Consider the following 21,085-nt stretch of genomic DNA (forward strand, 5'->3'; position numbering starts at 1 on the left):
AAGGCATTGATAAGTCGTCACCGGGTCCTTTATCCTTCGAGTTACGAATTATCAGAAGTTCATTACAATAATAATGCTTGCATTTGGCACAACACCTCACAACATCATCAAAAAACATCTCACAGCCCTTCACAGAATGTGACCGTTTATATGTTGACGATCACAGAAACCAATTTGCACACAACAAAAAAGCCACAAAGCAAATGTGTAATTTTACAACAACAACAAAATTACATTTGTATAAGCGCCTTTCACGTCGGGAGGATGTCGCAAGGTACTCAATGTTCATTTGGGGTATTGTTGGTCAGGACACCAGGAGAAACTCCCTTTTCTGTTCCAATAGTGTCATGAGCTGAATCATGCACCTGAACGGATAGATGTGTTTAACATTGCAACCTAAGAACATTACCTCTGGCAACAGAGCACTCCTCCAGCACTGCACTGGAATGCCATTTACATATGTGATAAAGCGCCTTATAAATTTCCTAGAGCCCTTTTGTGTTAAAATGTTAAGAATTGTCATGATCAGGTGTTTTGTCCAGCGGATATCAGCTTCAGATATCGGGGGGGGGGGCGCTGCTTGTGGAAATGAGGTCAGTGGAGCCTTTTGCAGCCAGCTTGATCAAAAGCCCCTTAAAGTGAAGTGCATCATCCAGGTGACGCTCTTTCTACCCTATCTTTTATAATCTAGAGCTGCATGGAGTGAAAAAGAGGAAGGAAAAAGGAATCATTTAGTCAATTCAGCTACTTCTATGGCTTGTTTCACTATATGAATTCAACAGTGGAATGGTCTATTGTTTAATGGGTAGGCCCCATATCCAATATAACGTGTCTCATGCTGACAGCTCTACTCTCTATGACGTTGTGATATTTTGTACAAAGAGTGCTATTTATATGAGAAGTGTGCATCAATCCAGGTCTTGTTTCCAACCAATGAACTTCACCCAATGGAGGTAACTCAAAGATAGGCTCATGGATCTGGACTGAAGCACTTGACCCTCTGGTTGGGAATCAAGCCTATATTTGAGCAGCTGTCATGGTCTAACTATCCTGGCTTCAAGGTGAATTCATCTGTCTCCTCTGCCTCACACTGACCCATCTGAAGTTTGACAATGCCTTTACTGTGCATACGGAGGAGCTGGTAGAACTCATTTGAAGTTGAGTGCAAGTCTGGCTCTGCTAGCAGGCTGTCAAAGTAATGGTGTGACATCAACTCGCCTTCAGTGTTCTTCCCAAACGGCCAGAAGCCATAAATCCACACTTCACTGCAGAGCTCCATGGCCATACTTGCCACCGTAATGCCGGTGGAGAGATTCTGCACCTGCATCCCTTTGGAAAGCCAAAAGTGAGCCAAGTGCTTTAGATAAATAGGGTTGAAGAAGATCACTCTCTGTTTGGACTTGAAGTCCTGTAGGGTATAGTGGGCTCTGAAGGAAAGAGCTGTGTTTTTGGAGTGGTAGAAGGCTGGGAAGAGGAGGAGAGCATCATTGTAGATCACCAAGGTGTTGGCGAATGGTTTCCTTCTTTTGTGTAGCTCGGCGTACCTGAGAGTGCGAACACAACCTATCACTTACACTATCCCATTCATCTGTAACTTTTCTTAACAATAATAATCCTTACCATTGATATACCGCCTTATCATGTCTTCTAGACATCTCAAAGCGCTTCACAGAATATACCGTAAAGCGACATCAAAACATTTCAGAGCAATATGTGGGGAAATTGCTATAAGTGTATTTTGTAGGGAGGCGTGTTAACCATTTTGTGCACAGTGAGGTTCCCCACACAGCCATGGAATGAGTGACCCAATTTTTTGTGCATATGGAAGGGGAACTGTCAGTCAGGACACAGGGAGAAACTCCCTTCACTTTTCCTATTAGCACCGTGAGGTCTTCAAAATCCATCTGAACAGGCACAGAAGGTGAGCTCGGTTTAATGCCTCATCCAAAAGGACAGCGTCTTGACAAAGCGGCACAACCCCCCCACCCCCCCCACACTGCATTGGAGAATCACCCTAGATACTGAGCTCAAAGTCTCTAACATGGGGCTTGAACTCAAGGCCTTCCGACTCAGAAGCGAGGGTGAGCCAGGCTGAATGGATTTCCACCCCACGACGCCCACACTCCCCAGGGGATCCAGGGTGACTGTGGGTTTTAGTGAAGCTCCAGCCTTACCTCTCTATGATGACTTTCGGATTTGCTGTCACCAAATGTGTTTTGCTTCCAACGTCCTTGGTGAAGTTCCCACCCATGGGAGGAAGGTTACACCTGAGGAAAAGGGTGGGTGTGGGGTGTGTGATGCAAGGTACGAAAATTATTTTCTCTCCTGCATCTGTGCCCTGACATTTAGTGCACAAAAGCAATTGGATACAATAATAATAATCCTTGCATTTGATATAACCCTTTTCATGTCTTTGAGACGTCTCAAAGAACTTCATAGAATATATTGTAAAATGAATTCACTGTTCATTTTGTCGGCGAAACGTGGCAGCCAATTGCACACAGCAGTGCCCCCAAACAGCCGTGGATTGAATGACCAATTTTTTTTTTAAAAGAGGGATTATTACCCCCAGAAAGCAATCCATCAATCAAATAACAAATGGGTTCCTACTTACTGCTGGTAAACACTGCGTGTGGAGTAAGGAAATTTGCCTAAGGTTTCGCCCTGGCCGGGAATTGAACCTGGGTCTCACAGGACTCCACAATGTGCTGCAGCTCCAGAACACTACCAGAACTACTCACCGGAACACAAAATCTGCCTGATCAATCTCAGCCCCACAACTGCTGTTGTGCAGTATCCCGGCATTCCCAACCACGGCACAGCGCTGGATGGATCGACCCCTGAATGGCGAATCCTGCAAACCAAGTGGACAGTCAACACAGGAACAGAGCGGTGTGTCATGATAATAATAATAATCCTTACATTTGCTGGGAGGATGTTCTCAGAGTGCTATCAACTGAGCCAGGTTAACTCACAAAGAAGTGTAGGTCAACTCTACAGGGTTTGGCCCAGAGACCAAGCCAGTCACTGGCACACGCCAGGCACCATCACCCCACAGCAGGGGAGGATGGTCAGACAAGCAGCTCACAAGACCTCCTCAAAGTCACTCTTGAACTTCTACCTACACAGGGGATGGCAAGTTCCTTGAGGTGAGGAGGAGAGAGGGAGAGCGAGGGTGAGAGAGAGTCAGGGAGAGAGGGAGGGAGAAGATCCATTCAATATGATAAATACAGATTTAAACCAAATTAGCTATTTTTTCACCAGTTTTCAATCCCAAAGGAAAGATGGCGAATGCACAGCACCTATGACCTCAAAGTCTTTTATAGGGAATTGTAGTCAAGTGTAATGACTATGTTTTGGATTAGCGCGGCAGTCAATTTGAGATGTTCTGACATAATAGGCACCTTATCGATTGCAAAGATTATTATTGTTATAATAAACCCCCTTTCTGAATGAGACAGAGGCTTTACCTTGGGAAAGATGGCAAAGATGGAAGGAGTGATTTTAATTTTCTTTTTCGGTTCTGCTTCGTAGAACAGCTCGGTCCCCACCGGCGTGTTCCGTTGGGTGACAAAGGACCCGGAAAGTGTGCGGCAACATTTTCTCAATTCCCATCTGGAAAAGCAAGAAAACTCCTTGTCAGATGCTTTAAGAGGGTGAAACATTCAGAACAGGAGATATGTGAGCCAGTGGGCCAAAATTCCCCCTGGTCTCAGCCTTTAAGACCATTTTGGACTATCCCCTCCCCAGCCCCCAACCCCCAACCATCACGACTGCATGTTTCCTTATCCCTCCCTCACTCACTTTACTCCACAATGTCATGCATTGCTCTCGGGATGGCCTCCTCTGAGGCCATGTGATCTTGTCACATTCAATGGGCTCAATCACATCCAGCTCCAAGACCCACCCCATGTGAAGGGCAACGTATAAAGGCAAGTTGTTGTTGATGTGAAAGTCGCAACACACCACACAAAAGCATTGTTATTTTATAGGCTAAAATACCTGAAATTTTCTACTGCTCTTTTCTGTTTGCCCCATTTGCACTGATGGATCTTTGCGATGTTTCTGAGAACATCTTCCTCGGATCTCCTGGGAATAAAACATACAGTGTATGAAAGCTTGGCTGGAGCCCGGATGCTGGGACTCAATACTGTAATGAGAAGATGGTATAAGGTGGGAATCTTGGAATTGATGAGATTAGATGGGCCACATCCCAATCTCCCATGATTTTATGAACAAGGAAAACTGTATAAATCATTGAGACCATACTTAGAGTACTGTGTACAGTTCTGGTTGCCACAGTACAAAACAAATATGGGAGAAATCAATATAGGATTTCTCCCATATACTTTCTGTACTGTGGCAACCAGAATGAGGGAATGGAGGGACTGGACTATGAGGAGTGTCTAAGTAAAATGTTCATGCTGGAAAAGAGAAGATTGAGAGCCGACATGATTGCTGTCTTTAAGATTCTAAAGGGGCCAGATCTTGACAAGCTGTTCCAACTTGTGCAGAATAGTAAAACCAGAGGACAAGGCCTATGATTAAAGGGGTTAAATTCAGAACAATTCTACACAAGCACTATTTCAGTGAGCGAATAGTGAACCTGTGGAACAGACTCCCTAGGGAGACAGTTGAAGCAGGAAATGTTGATTCTTTCAAACACAGATTAGACAGTTTTCTTTTAGAAAATAACATTATGGAATATAGTACATAGGGAGTTTGGGACATGTCAAGCGAACGCCAGCGAGGTGGAAGGCAAACTAGATGGACCTTTGTCTTTTTTTTCGTCTAACATTTCTTATGTTCTTGTGTTAAGGAAGTGAAGAAAACACATTCATGGCAGGTTTCCAGATATAATAAGCATCATAATAATAATCCTTGCATTCACCCACAAATATACAGTCAATCCACTTTGCTGCGTATTCGGTGAAGCGCTTTGAGAAGTCTAGAAGACGTGAAAAGCGCTATATCAAATGTAAGGATTATTATTATTGATATAGCGCCTTATCATGTTGAGAAGTTGGAAAGTGTTTCATAGAATATACTGTAAAGTGAGCGTAAGAAAGAAAAGATAATTCTGATTAAAATATAATAATTCTTGCATTTGATATAATTTTGCACACCCAGAAATGTGGAAACCATGTTTGATTGCTTCTCCTCTCCCCGATATAACGCATGGGTGCTGAGGGCAAATCAACTGCTCGTGTCTCAGATCAATCAACTCAGCCAGGAATAGAAGCTACTTATCTCTCTTAACCTGACACAGAAATAGAACATGATGCCACAGTTTCCAGGGAAGATAGTTTGTAAAACAACCTGGTGACCATTCATTAACCATTCGGTGATTGTTCGAATTGTACCTAGCAGTAAGTAGGAACCCGGTTGTTAGTCGATTGGCGGATTGCTTTTCCAGGGATAATAATCGCTTCAAAACTAAATACATAAATAACAAATTAATAATTTGGTCACTCAAGCATGACTGTTTGTGGGACACTGTTGTGTGTAATATACAGTCAATTCACTTTACAGTACATTCTGTGAAGCGCTTTCAGACATCTCAAAGACGTGATAAGTCATCTCAAAGACGTGATATTCTGCGACCTCCCGATGTGGCCGTTTCCTTTGCGCAAAACGGCCAAATCGGGTTTGCTTCATGTCCCCCCCACCCCATCTGCCCCACCATCACCATTTTGCCCCAGCTCTCTGGAACTCCATTCCTGGAGTCCCTCTGACTCTCTCCTTTCTCCCCTCTTTCAAGGCACATCAAGAACTAACTCTTTGACCACACTTTAGGTCATCTTTTCCCCTCCCCACCTCTATTAGCTCCTACCCCCAGCTCAGGTACCCAGCCGGCAGTGTCGAGCACTGTGAGATGTCCTTCCAACATGAAAACCGTGCTGTGTCACTGTAATGTTTCTGGAAGGGAAACACAAAAAATTGCTTTTGCCACTTGCGGACATGTCTCAAATAGGGAATCCATCCCTCGGCAGCCAAAAGGTTGGACACCCCTGATCTGCAGTGCGTATGTTGTTGAAATATATTGATATCGCCTCAGGATACATTGGTATATTTCAAACAGCAACTGAATGTTCCAGAAGGTTTGATAGTTAAATGGTTAAAAGTAGCTTTGCTGGACAGGCTGAGGTCAGCTTCTGATTACATTTCACATTTTCCTGGAAAGATGGTTACTCCTCTGAGATAATGAACATTCGGGTCCTTTAGCATAGTCGTAAGAACAGTGGACTACAGAAAGCAAAGGCTGCAGCCGCAGACACCTGCCTATCTCAAGGCTGAGAAACAAGTAGCTGTGGAAGGCTGCCCAGAAGTTGTCCATATCTCTCTCTCTGCAAAGCAGCCTGCGAAGTGTGGGAGCTATCTCTGTGACATGTGGAGATGGAGTTAGAAACACATCAAAGATGTAAGTTTGAAATAGTTGGGAGTTGTGTCGAGGGTCAGCACTTCCCAGTGGAATCAATATTGATTCTACTGTAGCTATGTATATGTACAGGAGTGAGGGAGTTTACCTCCAGTAAGAAAGTGACCATTAAAAGTGAAAGAGGAGGAATAGTGGGTAATATGATTTTGGTTCCGTTTGCTTGGCAGAGAAGTAACAACAGTAGAAGTGGTTGGTCCAGGGAAACCCAGAAGTCAGGTAAGGCAGTATGAGTTGGGTGTTGGGCTAATAGCTGGTTGAGTTTGTTCAGTTTACCGGAGACACTCTCTGTGATTTGGTGTTACCATTGTTGATTGAATATTGTTGTGTGTGACTTGTTGGGTCCGAGGGTTTACCGGACGCCAGTCCCTATTTAGTGTTGGTATTACAAGAATCAGTTGCCTCTGAGGGTTATTTCCAGGGGCTGATCTCCAGTGTATGTCAATGTGTGATCCCAGGTCTACTGTTTAGTCTGGGCTGGGGTACAAAACCGTGCCTGGATACGTGTTGTCGTCCCTGTATCGTCAGTACTACTGTTTGGTCTGGAGTACCGAACAGTGTCTGGAAGCGTGTTTGTTTTGTACACCTGTGTCATATTATTATTGTGTTGTTGTATGTCATAAAGTTAATTGTAGATAGTGAGCTTTGCTGTTTGTTTTATAAAATAAACACTATACTCTTACCACCGTCTGTCGAATTATTAACAATGTGTAATTCAATGCAGCAGTAAGTGCATCTGCAATCACAAGCCAAGACTGCGTTTCCCGCGATACAATGCGTTTTGACCTGTCGCTGGGATTGAGGTGCAGTGTAGGACTGTGGGAAACAAATAAAAACCTCACAGTAAAATCAGGTAAAGCGTTTACAAGACCTCGGGGCGAGTGAAAAGGCCCAATATCAAATGTGGGGATTATTATAAAACAAACATGAAACAGTGAAAGGGATCCAGTGCGCTGGGGTGGCAATTTCTATTAAAAATTGCCATTTGGGTTTCATTGACCGCCCGACTGAGCAGTTCAGATTAGTGAGAGGCAAGGAAACGGGGTCTCACCACTGGTTGGAGGCGGAGGCAATCCTGTTGTAAAGCTTCTCACATGCAGGTCGTTTGTCCTCCAACAGGAACAGTGATTTCAGCCTCTGGCTAAAAACAGGAAGAAAGCGCTAAGTGTTAGGGGAATGTACACAGTCAGGGAAACGCTAACCTCCTACACTGATTGCAGCTCAGGGAAGTACACACACACAAAAAAAGCTACACAAGCAAAAAATTTAAATTATGCAAAATTATGCCCCAAACCTTTTTTTACTATTTAAATAATACTCATTGCTTTTAATATAGCACCTTATCGCAACTAGGTCCTACTTACTTGCGAGGTAAACAGAGGCATGTGAAGTAAGGAAACTGGCCAGGAATCGAACTCAGATCTCTTGCTTAGGAGGCGAGCGCTCTAACCACTGAGCTACAGGACTCCACATGAACTGAGATCAGCTAATTCAACACCAACTATAATAATAATAATAATAATAATCCTTGCATTTGATATAGCGCTTTTCACGTCAGGAGGACGTCCTAAAGCGCTTCACAGAACACACTGTAAAGTGAATTGACTGTATATTTGTGGGCGAACGCGGCAGCCAATTGCGCACAGCAATGTCCCACAAACAGTCGTAGATTGAAAATGACCAATTTAATTATTGTTTTTGGTTTTTTGGAGGGATTATTATTAGGCTCTGTGTGGAGTAAGGAAACTTGCCCAAGGTTTCGCCCTCTGCCTGGAATTGAACTCAGGTCTCTCACTTGCAAAGCGAGTGCTCTAACCACTGAGCTACAGGACTAGTGATTAAAGCTGGAGTTTCCCTGTCTACACCATGTGAGCCACGAGGGATACCAGAATACAATTAAAATCCAATCAAAACATCTCATCGTCTGACTCTTCCAGGTACTGAATAGGCTTTCTTGCATGCCCAGTAATATTCTATGATTCTATATGATCCTATCGCTCTCCGCACCTCATCATATAGAATCATAGAATATTATAACACAGAAGGAGGCAATTCAGCCAATCTTGCTTGCTCTTTAGAAGAGGTACGCAATATGTCCTGCTCCCGGAGGCAACACAGAGAGCTACGGGAAGAGAGATGGAGTGCAAGGTATGAAGTATTTCAGCCATATTACATACTTACGCAAAGCAACACATGTTATGCGCAAAATCACGAGGGTGAGTAATTACGTAATTTCCCAGGGTGTAACTGATAATAATCCTTGCATTTTATTTAGCACCTTATCACTGCTTCGAGATGTCTCAAAGTGGCTCACACACTGTAAAGTGATGTGACTGTGTGCATTTTGTGGGTGAATGCAATAGCTAATTTGCACACAGCAATATCCCATAAACAACAACAACAAGATTACATTTGTATAGCGCCTTTCACGTCGAGAGGACGTAATAAACAGCCATGGAGTGAGTGATAAATTTAATTTGAGCCAGGATACTGGGAAAAACTCCTTTCTCTTGGGATCTCCTTTGCCATGGGATCTCTAACATCCACCTGAACAGGCAGGTAGACAGGGCCTCGGTTTAACATCTTATCCGAAAGACGGCACCTCTGACAATGCAATACTATACCAAACATTAGAATAGATGATATGCGTTCCATGTCTTGACATGAGACGTGAACCCAGAACCTTCAGACTCAGAGGCAAGAGCACGATAGCTGAGCAGGCTGACATACCAATACATTGGTAACAAATTTAAGATCGATATATTTGATATAACATCAGCCAGGCAGTTGCTTTACATCCACCTGATTCACAAGAGAGAAGTTGACCTGAAATTAATAACACAATCCAAAATTTAATCTCAGTTAGATTCCTAGAAAAAATACAGTACAGTATTTCAAAAATATTTTAGAAAAATAGTAAAAAGTTATGAAGTTTAGTTTCAATTTAGAAGCTGGGTCTGTTTACTAATGGCAGGAATAGCGTAAAATAAATTTTGCACAACTCTGCGAGCTTCGATTTTGAGATCCCGCAACACAATTGTAAAAAGAGTAGGGAGTTTCCCCTGGTGTCCTGGCTGACAATCACCTAGATAAAAATATTGGTCGTTCACTTCATGGCTGTTTGTAGGACATTACCATGCGCAAAGGGCTACTGCATTCGCTTATAAATAAACTGACACGACACTTCACAGAAAAACTGCTTCAACATTATAAGGCACTGTATCAAGTGCAAGAGTTAGCTCAGCCACTAATGCTAACCGCTCAGATCCCAAATTGGCAGCTCCACTATAGCAACACGTCCTGATTCAGCAGGGAGTAAAGGGAGATGTGTGCGGAGGTGGCAGAATGGGCAATTACATCCATCAACAGGAGAGGGGTGGCACAAAGAGACAATCAGTCCATTCTTAGTTGCTCTCTACTCTCAGTTGCTCATGTGAGAGCTGCCCCCAGGTGAGCACATGCATCTTACCTGGTGCTTTCACAGCTCGAACAATCGGTGGGCACGTCTAAACTTTCATTCTGATTAGCTTGGGACCTTGAACCAAACATATAATTTAGCTTCAGTTTTGAAAGTTGCACCATGTACCTGCAAAAAAAATAATCCCAGTGACTAGCCCATAGCATCAGGGGGTCTATCTCTACATTGACCCTGGTCATCTCAAAGCTCTTTTTTAGTTCTATGCATTTCTAAGTAATAATCCTTGCATTTGTTACAGCATCTTCCATGTCGGGAGGACACTATAAAGTGTTTTGAGGCAAACTCAGCAGTCAACTTGCACACAGCCATGTACCGTAAGCTAAAAGACACATTTGATGTGTGCATTGCTTATGCAGCTCCCCATCCCTTAGAGGATCAAATTCAAGATCCTCGTCCTCACTTTCAAGGCAATCCATGGCCTTGCCCCTTCTACCACTCTGACCTGCTGACTCCCTACCAACCTGCCCGCTCCCTCCGCTCATCAGGCTGTGGCCTGCTCCATGTCTCCCGCCCGAGTCATCCTACCATCAATGGCCGGGCTTTCAGCCTCTCTGCCCCCACACTCTGGAACTCCATCCCACGGTCCCTTCGCCTCGCTTCCTCCATTGCCTCCTTCATAGGTCTCAACCTCCTCTTCGATCATGCCTTCAGTTACCCTCCCACCTCTCTGCCTTCCCTCACCCCTACCTTATCCCTCCCCCATGATAGGGTCCTGACCCCTGACTGTCCAACGCCTCGGGACGTCTTCCTGACGTGAAAGGCATTCTAGAAATTTAATTTTGTTGTTGTTGATCTGGAGAAACTCCCCTCTCTTGGAATTGGATATATGCTGCAAAAGAAAAAATTTGCAAGGCTACAGAAAGAGTGGGCGGTGGGGGGACAGGATGGGACGAATTATTATTATTATTTTATTATTATTAGCATTTGATATAGCGCTTTTCACGTCGGGAGGACATCCCAAAGCGCTTCACAGAACACACTGTAAAGTGAATTGACTGTATATTTGTGGGCGAACGCGGCAGCCAATTGCGCACAGCAATGTCCCACAAACAGTCGTAGATTGAAAATGACCAATTTTATTATTGAATGAATTGGATAATTCTTTAAAAGAGCCAGCATACACATGATGGGCTGAATGGCCTCCTTCTGTGCTGTAAAATTCTATGATTCTTTTTGAAAAGTGATGCAGGATCTTTAATGTCCACCTGAACAAGTAAATAGGATCTTGGCTTAACACCTTATCTGAAGGTCGGAGCCTCTGACAATGCAGTGCACTGGGAGTTTGAGTGGGTGGAGTTCATGACAGCTGAGATTGGTGGAAGGAGCAGGTTTGATGGGGTGAGCACTCTGCATGCCTCAAAGTAACTTGCAGTTTGATGCTTGAACACAATAAAACCACCAGCAATGACCATGAGCAATAGACCTTCTGTATACCAAAAGCTAAATGCTTACCCTTCATCAATGCATCCACTGCATTACTAAACCAAACAGATCAAAAGGTTACAACGTCAAGTAACTTGACATCAGGGTTCAAATGTGACCTCTCCCTCATACACCCCCTGTCCCTGAGTCAAATAGTCTGTCAAACACACAAATTAATACTATCCAAATTTCCAGATGGAACAGGAGTCAAAATGGATTCAGGGGAGGAGAGAGGGAGGGAGAGAAGGAGGGGGTGGGGGTGGGTGAGGGGAAGAAAGCGAGAAAACTTGGGCAAATAATAAAAAAAGACAGACCTCTTGTCCGTTTCGGTTGAATTTCAGGCAAGGACGCAACACTAACACCCACCCCCCCCCCCCCCACCCCCACCCCCACAGCAACACAGAGCGCATATTGCAGTCAGGGTTGGCTTGTGATGCGAGAACAAACTCATTGCTGAATTATTGCAAAAATGTACAGATTCCTTACCTGTAATTAAGTGGTTCCTCAAAATTAACAAGAATTCCAAACAGAAAGATGCAAACGCCGCAGCTGATCAGCACAGTTCTGACCACACATTGATGAACCATATCATAAGCTGTTCACATACAGTCAGGGGCAGGAGGACGGACTGAATCGTCTTAAAGGACACATGAGAATGTTGCAGAGGTCAGAGCCGGACACTCTGTTTGCATCTGTCAACTTGCCATTCTCTGCTGTTTTTGCGTCCTTGACGTTGCCCTTTAACTCTGCAGCAGTTTGTGATTTTGTCTGTTCCGAGAGCGTCCAGTAATGAGATCCGTCACCGGCTCCTCATTCTGCGACAGACTGAGAAGGACTGTGCGTTATTCAAGGACTGAACATTATGAATTACAGGAACAGTTGATGCCAGAAATTATGACAACAGCAAACATGGGATTTTACTGCACAAACCTGATACAGTACTCACTTGTTTCACATTGGATTCCAAGAGCTGTCTGTCTCACAACCTCTCTCAAAAACAAATCCGTCAATGCAGAATAACCTGAAGCTTTATTCCTATCTCTCTCTTCTCTCCTCAGCCTCGGGTCAGATTCACTGACAGACATTACTCACAGCGAATCGCTGGCAGCAATTGTGCCTTCGCCACTCTTGGCCTACACCAATGATATGACTAAAGGTGGGACTTCCTATTATTGTTGGTGACAAAATGAGTAAATTTCAGTGCTTTAAATTTTATATTTCAGCTGATTACTCATTCTCATTATGGGGGCGGGGATGCGCTTTAGGATCAGCACATTCTCTGGAGTACTAATTTAGGTAATAAAACCAGAAATCGCTGGGAAAACTCATCAGGTCAGGCAGCATCTATGGAGATAGGAAAATGAATTAACATTTCTGATGGATGATCTTTTGTCAGAGTTCTGACGAAAAGTTATCGACCTGAAACGTATTTGTTTTTATTTCAGATTTTCAGCATCTGCAGTATTTTTCCTTTTGTTTATTTAATAATTTAGGTATTTTTGCAGTGTTTTTTGGGGGGTGGTCAGCCCTTCTGACACATGTGGAAACCCATCACCATGCTTAAACCAATCTGAGTCCCATGCATCCCACCTACACAAGGAAATCCTGGAGATAGATTGTTGAAATGGAATATACACCTGGAAGGAAGCATCCTGCTTACCTTATTTTGGAGCGTATTAGGCACAGGTTGGCAAGAGCCAATGCTCGAGACCCCAAAGTGTACATTGGGGTACTACTGGAGTCCAACCAGTTAAAATCACATAGCTTGCCATTGAAATCACGTAGCTTGTCACTGTCAAGCTTTTCCTGCTGCTTGCCCATCTAGGATCAGCCGACCCGAGAGCACAAAGTTAACAACTCAGTGGGAAGAGTCCCTGCCTCCAGTAACTGGTCTGCCTTTCGAGGTCCTGACAATGAGCCAAGCTGGCTGTTTTGACTAGTGTTATAAATCTACACAAAGGAACACAAGTCAAACAAGTGGTAAATCTTACCTATGAACAACCTCAACAGATCACCTTGGTGGTTGTCATTTTCAAGATAGTGGAAATCACTAATAAGGTCAGCAAACGGTCTGAGGAACTGTGACCACTTTAGTGAATTTAACCACAAGTGGGGTGGCCTTAAGGTGAATTTCTACTCGTGTCATCTCTATTCACATCTACCTTAAATTGTTTTCACCTATGGTGTGGAACATAGCTAACTATTATTCCCATTTGAAGTTATGAACACAGCTTTTTTTTGGGCACTGCAACTTGCTCAGTCCTATCAGCATAACAGTAGTAAAATGCCTCAGACTTCCTCAAGCCTCATTAGTTTGTTAGTACAGTAAAAGTGATGAGCAACATCCCTTCAATTCTGAGTGTTTGTCATTCAAAAGGCATTCTGTGACTATCGGGTGGTGGTGGTTGGGGGGGAAAAGCTGGCTCCAAGGTGACCTGCTTGCCAATGGAACGTCAGAATAGAGCAGCCAACTCTCTGTGATGGACTCGAAGTCCAGTTCCTGAGGCTGGTGGGTCCAGAGAATTCCAGGGCAACAACAAAATTACATTTGTACAGCACATTTCACATCAGGAGGATGCCCCAAGGCGCTGTACAGTCAGCTTTTCAGATCCGAGCTGAGGGTCTGGATCAGAGAGGGTGGAAGGCAGCAGGGGGAAGGAAGGTGATTGAAGAGGACCGAAGACGGTCAAAGAGTAGGGTCTTGAGGGGAGTCTTCAAGGGAGGGGGCGAGGCAGAGGGACTGCAGGATGGGGTTCAAGAAGGTGGGGGCAGAAATTGGTCCAAATTGCCTGTTTAAGTGAGTGTTAAAAATCCCATTGACTGATCAAAATTTCCTCCCAGTGCTCTGACCAACAATCCAAATACATTGCATCATTCACCCAAGGCTTTGTGAGACCTTTATCCGATATATTTGCATTTATCCGAATCATCAGTTTCTGAGCACGAGAGGATGTATATTTGCTACAGCCCATTCCTTTGCTACAATTGTTTGACCACAAGCCTCCCTCACAGCCAAGCCTGCCCCTTTAAAGTGAACAATGAGCCTTCTCCACCAGTACAAGCTGTTAGCCAATTTCAGCCAGAGCAATAAAATTGGCCTCAGGACCCAAAGAGATGCCATTTCTCCACACCTGATTTTCTGGTGAAAGCAAGAATGTTCTGCGTGTACTGCTATTGAGCAATGTCTAAGGCAAGAGGGTGATCGAAAGCACGGTCAAAGAGGGTCTTGAAGAAGGCAAGGAAGGGGCAAAGTGGAGAATGCAGAGCAGAGTTTCAGAGGGTGGGGGCAGAGTGGCAGAAGGCCCACTGTCAATGGTAGGGTGGGCAAGGGATGTGAAGCAGGCTGGAGCACACTGAACGGAGGGAGTGGGCGGGATGGCACGGGGTTAGGAGGTCAGAGAGGCAGGGGAACCAAGGCCTTGGAGGACTTTGACAGTGAGGACCAGGATCTCAAACTGTGCTCGAGTGATGGTCAAACAGGACTCCATGGTTGAACTCAACAAGCTCCTCCCCAGGGCTTAATTATAAAAAAAACACACAACTGAGCTGGTGCAATGGCCACTTTAATTAATTTCCAGGTCTGTACAGGTGAAATCCATTATTTTTTGGACTCCTCTTCCTTGGACAGACTCTTAATGATCTCTTCCCTCTTGGCCTGCAGACGCTCCTCACGACGCTTGCGAGCTTCCTTGGTCCTGGATCTGCGAGCTTCAGCTTGGTCACTGAAATAAGAAAAAACAATTATTAAGAGATTTCCTTCAAGCTTTACTCTATTAACCAACCTCTGAATAGTAAAGACATCGAAACCAGACAATGTCCAACAGGCCAAAAGATAGTTGCAAACGACCACAACAAAAATCAGGTCGAAAATACATGTGTAATCAGGTCTAACACGCAGAACTTGCTCGAAGTACTTACGCCAAAAGCTTCTTGCGGGCCTTGTCTGCCTTCAGCTTGTGAATGTGCTCCATCAAGATACGTTTGTTCTTGAACACATTGCCCTTCACTTTCAGGTACAAGCTGTGGTACCTAAGGATTTAATGGTAAATAAATTGAATTCCTATTCTTCATACCACCATTCGGTTATCAATATGCAGTGAAACAAGCTGGAATTTTTGAGAACAAACACCTACAAATAGTCACTACACTGTAAAGAGTTTTGAGATGTCCTTGACAATGTGACACATGATTTCTATTCTTATCAACTTTATTGTATTAGCTTGATTCCGTTACTAGCACTGGACCAGGGATTCTGGGTTAAGTCATTTGGGATTTCAGCTCTTAGCAGTTAAACTGAAGTCCAGTCTGCCTGCTCAGATGCACAAACAGTAAAGAGAAGGCATTTCTCTTGGCTTCCTGGCCAACAATCTTCCAGATTAACATTCATTGACTTCCTGGCTGATTCTGGGATCTTGTCGGTACAGCATACACTTGCTTGCTACAAGCCTCAACAGTAATTGCTATGAAGTGCATCAGAAGATGATTTGATACAGCACTATAACTGCAGGTTATTCTATGCCCCTCCAATCCAGTGAAACACACAATTTTCACATTGATCCTTATACTATCACCCCTCGTCCTCAGGATCACCTGTAAACACACAGGCAGCAATACTCTCCCTGTAGCTGTTGTCCTTTGTTATACCATACCAAAAACTGCATGCAATATTTCATGTGGGCAAATCAAGAAAAATGTATCTTGCACATCTCCTATCATCACCACAATATGCTCACCAACCATTCCTCTTGGATTGCAAAGAGGGTTCACTGCCTATTAAAATGATAGGTCTTAGGGGAGGTTAAAAAATCTTGCAATTGTTGAACCCCTGGCACCTTGATAGGCAGATTTAATTACTAGAGATTTAGACACCTGCACACATCACCAATCAACAGTTGGAGTAACTGCAAACAGGGCAGTGATAACACATGGACAGGTCTTTGTACAGATTCAAATCTTAGCCAATCACAGGTAAGAAGAGCATTACATATTAAGAGATTACTCTGGGTTGAGAACCTACCGATAATATACATAAAAAAACAAGTGCCAAGTCTTACATGTGCCTATCGATCTTCTTAGACTCCCTGTATCTGCGAAGAAGACGTCTCAGAATTCTCATTCTCCTCATCCAAGACAGTTTCTCAGGCATACGGGCATTGGCTGTACCCTTTCTCTTACCTAATTAGAATCACAAAATACACATTTATTCCTAGGTTTCTCAGCAACATGTTTAAACACAAACTAAAATGAAAATAGTCCATTCTTGCATTCACCAGCTAAAAGCATCTTTACTAGACACATTGCATCATACACACTTCAAGTATCTTTACAGCATCACCTTCCCTAAACCAGTGTTTCTTTTGAGGAAAGGCAGATCAAGAAAAACATTAAAAAGCTTGAAGTTAGCCTGTAAATGGGCACCCAAAATTTAGATTTTATCATGAATTCGAACACAAATGTTTTTGATAACTGGCACTACAAATCCTGGCAAGTTTAAAGTACTGAAATAATGTAAAAGTTAAATGTAGAAAAGACAATGCCACTTGAATGAACCTAGCACCATCAAACTGATTTACATGTCATAACTATTTATATACAAAAGCAAAGCAGTATTTACCAATGCCCATGTGTCGGCCCTTTCTGCGTGCAATGGTGTTCTTCCTGCACCTGGCTCGCGAGTGCACAGTCACAGGCTTGCGGATAATCAGACCATCCTTAACCAGTTTTCTGATTTGCTGGCCTGGAAAGAATAAAAACATATAATGATCCTTGCATTTGATATAGTCCCTTATTACATCATTGATACCTCTCAAAGCACTTCACAGAATATATGGTAAAGTCGATCGACTATTTTGTGGTCAAAATTTGATTTACAACATAGTAGTGAACAAATTTATGTACTATTTGCATTCAAATAACAATTTAACTAACCACAGTATATGCCCAAGACTAATGTGGTATTTTGTAAACAGTGGTTGTTTATGAAGCTCTACAAGTCTCATTTCAGATTTTATACTAATTCTGGATAACATCCCCAACTGTTTCCTATTAACATAAACACAGAGAGATATAAAAGGCTCCAGAAGTAATAATAATAATCCTTGCATTTGATATAGCGCTTTTCACGTCGGGAGGACGCCCCAAAGCGCTTCACAGAACACACTGTAAAGTGAATTGACTGTATATTTGTGGACGAACGCGGCAGCCAATTGCGCACAGCAATGTCCCACAAACAGTCGTAGATTGAAAATGACCAATTTATTATTGGTTTTGGAGGGATTATTATTAGGCTCTGTGTGGAGTAAGGAAACTTGCTCAAGGTTTCGCCCTCTGCCTGGGATTGAACTCAGGTCTCTCACTTGCAAAGCGAGTGCTAACCACTGAGCTACAGGACTCCACGACAACTATGGCAACCATAGAGAAACAGGATTGTTTATAGGCACAGAAATGTCCTAGTGTGATTTGTGCAGCGGAGCTGACCAGCCTTCTGAGTTGCCATCAAGAGAGGATTATACCCACCGTGAGCTCATCCAGATGTAACTTCATTAGATAAAAGGTAATTTAGAAAATATTTTGTGCACTTGTGGGCAAACTGCTGACAATCAACCTCATTATATTTGTTCACAAAATGAACCAAGTACAATAGTTTGTGTTGTGAAAAAAGCAATGTTAATGGTGGTGATTAGAAACAGTTGAAACATTTTCAATTGATTTAGTTCCTACAATAGTCAAGTCGGAAAATTACTTGGCTTATAAATATTTTTAAAAATGTAACTTACGAGAGTTGGCATTGGCAATCTCATTGGTTTCATTGGGATCCAGCCATACCTTCTTCTTGCCACAGCGCAAGACACTGGAGGCAAGACGTTTTTGAAGCCTGAGCATACTGTAAAAAAGCAGATGATACTCACTTTTGTTTCCAGCTCACAAAGCAATGCAATTGTAATTGCCCAACAGACCAAGGACCTGTTTCTTGGCAGTTTTGAACTTGCTTAGCCAAGATCACATTACTAAATCACTTGCTGTTTCTTATAGTAACACTAAAAATGTCAAAAGCAAATTGTTATCGACTGTATCACGTCAATCCCAGCTATCAACACTCAATAAAGGAAAGCCACATTTTTCTCTCTTCTAGTGAAGTTGAGTTAGGGAAGTTTAGAATCTATTTCCTAGTGGCACTGTACACTGAATAAATTCCCCCATAATTTGGCATTAAATTAGAAACATTTTTTTAAAAAAAGTTCTTACCCCACTGCTGGAGACGTCAATATAGAGCTTTGTAATACAAATTTAGGGCAACAGAGGGCACTTTCCTTTGCACCTTATTTGTACTATAAGCACAGAAAGTCAAAAGTACAAAATCTCTGAACCCCTTAATGTATTAATTACATTAGGTATTTGAGTACTTTTTAACATTGGGCTATCTTCAATTTGACAAAATAATTCCCAAGTATTAACATTTGACATTTTCTCCAACCCTGCTCGACCTTAAGATCTGAGTGATAGAATACTTACTCTTACAAATTTATTCTAAGGCTAATTTTAAGCAAACCTAGCTTTAAAAGTGCAATCCAGTTAAAACATAGCTTAGCACATGGGAAAAATGCATGACTTTTACATTAGAATAGAAATTTACAGCAAAGAAAATGGTGATTCAGCTTATAATGTCAACACTGCTCTTTAAGAGTGCTCCATTCATGATATCCCTCTCTCCCAAACCGCTGCAATTATCTCCTCTTTAGAAATTTATCACACTCCCATTTGAAAGCTAACAGGAATTAGCTGCTTCGAGCCCCGTAGATCTTTCCACATCTTTACAGTTCTGTGAAACAATTTCCTAATGCCCCCTACTTGCTAATTATCTTAAATTGATAACCACTAGGTATCTACTCTCCAACCGGTGGCAATTATTTGTTGAAGCACATCAGCTCCATGAAATCTGCAATTGCAGATGCACTTCCCCCCACCCATCATCACTACAGCACTGACTTGGATGCCATGACTTAATATACAAAGCCAAGCAGCATTTACTAATGCCAAATTACTAATGTCGACCCCTTCTATGTGCAGGAACAAGCATACACGTGCTGCACCCAAGGCTAGACCAATCAGCATGGTTCCCCTCTGTACTGGTAGGGTTTCAGATGAATTGAAACCATAATTTCTAGCCAAATCACCAGGCCAGACAGTGAATAATCTTTTTTTAAAATAACATTTTAGCATTAGCCTGAACAGCAAGGAGACTGGTCGAGCATTTGAATTGATATTTTTTTAGTTCGGAAATGGGGCCATCAGTCCAACTAGTTGGCTCTGGCATTTATAGTCCACACATGCCTCCCCCTCAACCCTCTATTAGTAATAAGCCTTGCATTTCTTTTTGGCCAGCCGGGTGTCGGACATATACAGAAATCCATCACCGTGCTCACGAGTATCCAAACCAAGCTGAGAATTCCATGCATCCCACCTACACATTGAAATCCCAGAGATAGTTGGAATGGAATGTGTGCTCTCTCTCTGGAGGGACACATCCTACTATTATTTTAATCTAATTCCTGAAGGTATTAGGCGCAGGTTGGCAAGAGCCAAGGCTCGCATTTGATACAGCACCATATCAAGTCATGGAGACGGCTCAAAGCGTTTCACGGAATATCCTGTAAAGTGCATTAACTGTATATTTTGTGGGTGAAACACGGCAGCGGCTCTCAGACAGCCGAGGGGTGAATGACCGAATTCCCCTCAAATTCCCCTCAGGTCAGTCTCAGGCCGGTGTTTGTCGATCGCATTGGGCTCCAGCGATTTTAGTCGAAACGAGAAAAAGGTTATGAAGTATTCCAGACCACTCCCCTCGCCCCCCCCCCCCCCCCGCCGCCCCCCCCTCGCCCCGCCTCCTCCCCCCCCCCCGCCCGCAATCACGTGTGTGCTTTGTCTACAATTTATTTTTTTGTATTTTGAAACTTTTAGTTTAACTTTTTAAAAATAAAAACACAACTCTGGTCCTCCCCCCGCGCCCGACCCTCCGCCGCTCCGGCCTTTTACCCGCCGCGTGGCCCCCCCGGCTTCAGGCCCCACCGGCGGCGCCTCCTACAGGCCTTAGCAGAGCTCTGACACCGCGGGACTGCCCAGGCCCGGCCTCCCTCCCCGGCCCGGCCTCCCCTCTCTGCCCGCCCGACTCCCCAGGAAAGGCCTCGCCTCGGTCTGACAGGACGTCCCGCTGCCCGAGGCCTACAGGCCACGCAGCCACTCGGGCCTTCTCTCCGCGGAGAGCGGCCGATGTTTCTGGAGTCGGTATCGGCTGCTCTCCGTGTCCGGGCGGCCCGAGCTCGGCGGGGCGGCGGCTTCCAGAAACTTCTCCGAGCTCCGCGCCTCGCACTCACCTCATGGCGGCGGCTCCTCGCTCCCCGGAAAGGACGGAGCATGCGCAGCCGCACCATTCATACCCCTCCCGCTGGAGCAGCCCACCCGACCCGGGGAGGGGCGCAGTACAACAACCGCAGCCCCTCACCCCATGACTGAGACCCACAGAGCCACCCGCAATGCAAACCCACAACTCTAAAACTTTATTTTGCATTTTGGCTCAGACTGTTGTTGGGATTTAGACTCGCCATTGGGAGTTAGTGTTTATGCTCTTTGGTTCATCCGCCCATCGAGTAATGATGCGCTCCAGACCGACGGTGCGTGGTGACGTTCTGATGGGTGCGTACTCACGTCTGCTGCGTGATGCTGCCGGGTTGGGCGGGTTTCACGCCCAATTG

General features: G+C 44.0%; 2 protein-coding genes across 4 annotated transcripts; both read right to left on the bottom strand.

The window, feature by feature from the left end:
* Positions 1-297: 297 nt before the first annotated feature.
* On the bottom strand, positions 298-12,401 carry LOC103190068 (alpha-2,8-sialyltransferase 8F). 3 transcript variants are annotated; one of them, XM_007910708.2, is made up of 9 exons: positions 12,283-12,401; positions 11,823-12,161; positions 9,906-9,971; positions 7,488-7,577; positions 4,003-4,089; positions 3,471-3,615; positions 2,742-2,854; positions 2,175-2,267; positions 298-1,544 (listed from the first exon to the last, which is right to left on the bottom strand). In XM_007910708.2, exons 2-9 carry the CDS (start codon positions 11,921-11,923, stop codon positions 1,046-1,048), a joined length of 1,194 nt encoding a protein of 397 aa, XP_007908899.1. In that variant the 5' UTR covers positions 11,924-12,161; positions 12,283-12,401; the 3' UTR covers positions 298-1,045. The 3 variants fall into 3 exon arrangements, with proteins under 3 accessions (XP_007908899.1, XP_007908898.1, XP_007908901.1); XM_007910707.2 differs by having other exon boundaries at positions 9,906-10,022; XM_007910710.2 differs by lacking the exons at positions 11,823-12,161; positions 12,283-12,401 and adding an exon at positions 9,167-9,262 and having other exon boundaries at positions 9,906-9,967.
* Positions 12,402-14,884: 2,483 nt separating this feature from the next.
* Positions 14,885-20,738, bottom strand: rpl19 (ribosomal protein L19). The gene is given in 6 exon segments (NM_001292297.1): positions 14,885-15,058; positions 15,255-15,365; positions 16,391-16,511; positions 16,951-17,073; positions 18,113-18,219; positions 20,708-20,738. Coding segments are annotated over 6 exon segments (591 nt in total). The 5' UTR covers positions 20,713-20,738; the 3' UTR covers positions 14,885-14,934.
* Between the last annotated feature and the right edge of the window lie 347 nt (positions 20,739-21,085).

This window comes from Callorhinchus milii, unplaced genomic scaffold (assembly GCF_018977255.1).
Source record: "Callorhinchus milii isolate IMCB2004 unplaced genomic scaffold, IMCB_Cmil_1.0 Scaffold23, whole genome shotgun sequence".
Taxonomy (NCBI): domain Eukaryota; kingdom Metazoa; phylum Chordata; class Chondrichthyes; order Chimaeriformes; family Callorhinchidae; genus Callorhinchus; species Callorhinchus milii.